Consider the following 4,506-nt stretch of genomic DNA (forward strand, 5'->3'; position numbering starts at 1 on the left):
GACACTGCTGGGACACTGCTGGGACACTGGTGTGTGACTCGGGTGTGTGACACTGCTGGGACACTGCTGGGACAGTGCTGGGACACTGATGTGTGACACTGCTGGGACACAGATGTGACACTGGTGTGTGACACTGCTGTGGCACTCCGGTGTGTGACACTGCTGTGACACTGCTGTGGCACTCCAGTGTGTGACGCTGCTGGGACACTGCTGGGACACTGCTGGGACACAGATGTGACACAGGTATGTGACACTGCTGTGGCACTCGTGTGTGACACTGCTGTGACACTCCGGTGTGTGACACGCATGTGCACGGCCCGACTGACACTTTCCCTCCTGGAAATGTCATCCACGGGTGGTTTTGGGTGGGAAAAGCCCTCATTTCCCACCCGTTCCGTGTGGAGCCCTCCCCGACGCTGCCTCCCGGCTTTCCCCTCCTCGCAGCTCTCGGGGGATGTTTTTGGGGTGCTTTCCCCACCGCATCTCAGTCTCAGTCTCTCAACCCAGCAGCAGAGAGGAGTTTTGCTCCGTCCCACACCCAGCAGCCCCGCAGGGATTTCTCTCGGGTTTTCCAGAGGTTTCATCCCGGCTCACTTTCCCGAACGGGAACAGCCCCGTGCCCTCCTGCCGGCCCCACGAGGGCGATCAGACCTGCTCCCATCCTGAAACCAGCACCCCACGAAGGCACCGACTCGCACAGCTCTGGTATAAACCTTTTATTCTATTTCCCCTCGCAGCTCAGGGCTGGGTTTGCCCTTTGGAGCCGAGGGATCCACGGCCGTCCTTTCCCCGGAGCTCCTGTCCGGGGATGGAGCATCACAGGTTCCACCGAGCTTCACACGCGGCCGAAAAACAACAACGAAAAGTGGACCCCAAAACGGACACGAGACCCCCTCCCCCCCCCAACCCGGTTCCCCAAACCCAGATATGTTGGATGGGTGAATGTGACACGGAGCAGCACAAAACCGGTGGGGATGGGGATGAGAGCCCCCCGTCCCACCACGCCACGGCCCCCCGGGAGCCGCCGGCACACGGAGAGAGCCCAAAATCCCAGGGGAGGGGTCGGGGGTAATAAGTTAATCTGTACAGACGTGTTAGGTGACACGGGGGTGGCGGGACCGACCCCCTCCGGCACGGGGGGGTCCCCGTGGGGCCCCGGGGGCCGAGGAGCCGCATGCCGGTGCAAATCAAACCACGAAACGATGCATGAAATCGGCTGGTGGAGAATGAGGGGGAGATGGGGAGCGGGGAGACACCTCCATGCCCGGGGGCTGTGCCCGGGTGAGCCAAGGGGAGCCCTGCTCGGTCCCACCGCCCGCTTTGAGCCCAGGGGCGCAGAGACCGGGTCCTGCCGTCAGCCACAGCCCGCAGGCTGCTCCCAGCGTCGGGCAGGGATGCTGAGCCCAGGATGGAGCCGTCCCAGCAGCTCCCATCTCCCGTCCGAGCCTGAAGTCAGGGGAAAGCCGCCTCATCCCCTGCTCGGTCCCACCAGCGTCTCGTTGGCACCGGGGCCGGCTCCCCGAGGGCATCGCGGAGCAGGAAGAGGAAGGAGCCGTCCCGGGGCCCCTCCAGGGCTCCGGGAAGGGGCTGGCTGGGTGCTCGTGTGGGCACGGAGGCGGCGGGATCCGCTCCTGTCTCCGGCTGCCAACGCCAAATCCATTCGCCACGTTTCGGCTCCCCGAGGCAATCGGCTCCGGCCGGCGGAAGGGAGTTCCCAGGGCCGGGGCCGGCGCCTCGGAGGCTCAGCCCAAGGTGGGAGGCCGGGGATGTGCCGAGCCAAAGCTCAGAAGGCTGCAGACGCTCTCCATCCCCCACCGCAGCCGGCTCCCTCCTGCCCAGCGCTGGAGCCGTGCCCGGAGGGCTGCGGGGCCCCGGCGGCTCCGGGCGGGAGGAGACAGAGAGTCCCGCTCCGGGGACTGCTCCCTCCGGCCTCCCCGCTCTGGCAGCTCCCCTGATGGCTCTGCGAGCCGGGATCCCAGCTCACAGCACATCCCTGGGGCAGGCAGAGCCGCTGCCCGGCTCCTGGAGCCTCGTCCGGAGCGGCCGTGCCTGGGGAGGAGAGCGGGAGCCGGGCGGACACAGAGATTCCCCTCTGGGAGCTGGGGACAGCCCGGGGGGCAGCGGAGCGGGGTCGGGGGCGATGCCACGGGGATGGTGAGAGGGAGGTGGAGGTGATGGGAAGGGGAGAGAGAGCTACAGGATGGTCTTGTCCAGGTCGACTTTGAGGGGCAGCGGCCCCGCGTCCTCCCCGCCGTGCGCAGGGCACAGGGTGACAGTGATGACGGGAGGCAGGGGGAAGGTGCCGGGGCCATCCAGGTCCTCCAGGTACTCCTTGTCCCCGTTGATGCTCAGAGGCTGGAAGAAAGGCAGAGACAACAGTGCAGCCCCAGAACGGGGGTGCAGGACCCGCTCACCCCCAGTTTGGGGACACGGGGGGTGCGGGGATGTCCCCCCAGCCGTGCCGGGTGTCCCTGGGGGCCGCGCTCACCCCATACCTGGGTCTTGACGTGCTGCTCGGGAGCGGTCACCAGGCTGGCACAGCTGAGCCACAGCATCACCATGATGGAGAGGAAGAGGCAGGCGGCCAGGATCCAGCGAGGAAGGCCCGAGCGCCTGTAGCACCCCACCACCCCCCGCCAAAGAGAAGGGACGGGTTTATGGCAGGGCACGGGCTGGAAATTGGGGCTGGGGGGGATCCGCTCTGCCGAGTCCCGCAGGTCCCAGACCACCTACTTGGACATGCAGCCGAGGAAGTCGTGCTCCTGCTGCGGGGGCTCCGGGGGGTGCGCCTTGCCTTTGCCCCGCGGCTCCTTCACGGGGGGCTTGTCCCCCTTTGCCCGGGTGCCTGGGGGGGGAGAGGCGATGCTGAACCCATGTGGGGGCACCCTCCCCTCTCCCATCCTCCTGCCCCCTCTCCCCCGGGACCCTCTGCCCGTTCAGGGGGCTCAGAGGATCCCAGCAGGGCCCCACACAGAGCCCCCCACCCCGCATGGTTGGGGGTGTGGGAAGCTGATCAGACCCGAGGAGTGGGAAATTTGTTCAGCTCTGGAGAACTCGGATGGGAGCCAGGAGGGCTCGGAGGCTCCAAACCCCCTCCCAGCAGCCCGGACCCCCCCCGCACCTGTGTGGGGCTGGGGGAGGCCAGGGCTGGGTCCCGATCCCGGCTGGGCTGGCTGGATCTCCAGTGCCTCGAGTGCTGGATACTCCATCTCAGGCTGGGACTGGGTCGGCAGGGAAAGACGGAGAGGGAAGTGAGGAAGGGGGTCCCCACCCCTCTGGGCACCCACAGAGAGGGTCCTGGGGACGCCCCCACCTGAAACACCACTACTTTGCCATCATCTGCCTGCAGGTAGAAGGTCCAGGTGGAGGAGATGAAGCTCTGGGCAGAGCTGACGATGTCGTTGCAGAAGGTGGAGACCAAATCCAAGATGGAAAACGACGGCGCTTTCAGCTCCGGGCTCTGCAGAGGAGCGGGGACATCACATCAGCGCTGTCCCCTCGTCACCCACCCCCGCGGGCACCGTCCCACCCCGAGGCTGGGCTGAGCCGGGTCTGGGCTCAACCTGCTCCTCCCAGAGATGGAAAGGGATGTGCCAGGGCCACGGTCGAGTCCCGGGAGGGTCACCAAGCGAGGGCTGTGGTCCCTGGGGTGACCACCCAGCTCTGGGGCCATCACCCAGCCCCAGGACAGTCCCTTTGGGGTGGGATCGCCCTCCTCTGCCAGAGACAAAGGGAGCGGAGCAGCCGTGATGCCGAGGGCGTTCCTCTCCTGGCAGCCTCTCGGTGCCCTGGATTCTTGGCCGTCGCGGCAGTTTGTTATTTTTAAAGCATCCCTGCTGGAATCCGCTTGGCTGCTCCCTGCCACTGGCTCCGAACATTTTCCGACAGCCCCTTGCACGGTCAAACCAGCAAACAGGAAATAAATAGGTCAGATTCTGTATCTAATTATTATGCTAAATCTGCTTTGCCTGCTCGTCTGGGAACCCGAGGAAAAATGCTTTGGATGGGTGGAGAAGGGTGAGGGCCCTCCCTGTCACCCCCGGTCACCCCCAGACACTCATCCCTGGCCTTGGAGAGGGGCTGGGAAACGGGATCAGGCACCGGGAAGGTTTTAAAACCTTTAAAACCTCTAAAACCCAAAGGAGGGTTGTTCAAAGGAGCTTTTCACTCTTTTTACGGTGTGGATTCATCTTTGCCTGCACATGCACGAAGCCAAAAGCCTCTTCCTTGGGCCAAAGTCTAATTTAATTAATTCGGCAAAAGCTGAATTAATTAAATGTAGGAGGGAAAAGCATTGCTAATTGCTGGGAAGGATAACAAATCAAAGCTGGGGGAATCTGCCACGATCCCCAGTCAGATCCTCTCAGCCTGGGAACTCCCTGTGGTCTCCCTGATTTTCACACTTGTGACAAAGCAGCCAGTGGTGGCCTGGATCAACCTGGCACATCTGGAGCTCCCATCCACGTGGAGGGAGGGATGGATGGATGGATGGATGGATGATGGATG

At 64.1% G+C, this 4,506-nt stretch overlaps 1 protein-coding gene across 1 annotated transcript in view; it reads right to left on the reverse strand.

The window, feature by feature from the left end:
* Nucleotides 1–701: 701 nt before the first annotated feature.
* Nucleotides 702–4,506, reverse strand: part of TMEM59L (transmembrane protein 59 like) — a gene marked incomplete at its 5' end in the record, with an annotated part of 5,907 nt that continues 2,102 nt past the window's right edge. Inside the window, 5 exons of the mRNA XM_015651496.1 lie at nt 702–2,355; nt 2,496–2,613; nt 2,734–2,845; nt 3,122–3,221; nt 3,314–3,460. Coding sequence (XP_015506982.1) covers nt 2,194–2,355; nt 2,496–2,613; nt 2,734–2,845; nt 3,122–3,221; nt 3,314–3,460 — 639 coding nt within the window. The remainder of the gene's footprint in view (nt 2,356–2,495; nt 2,614–2,733; nt 2,846–3,121; nt 3,222–3,313; nt 3,461–4,506) is intronic.

Source organism: Parus major, chromosome 28 (genome assembly GCF_001522545.3).
Source record: "Parus major isolate Abel chromosome 28, Parus_major1.1, whole genome shotgun sequence".
Taxonomy (NCBI): Eukaryota; Metazoa; Chordata; class Aves; order Passeriformes; family Paridae; genus Parus; species Parus major.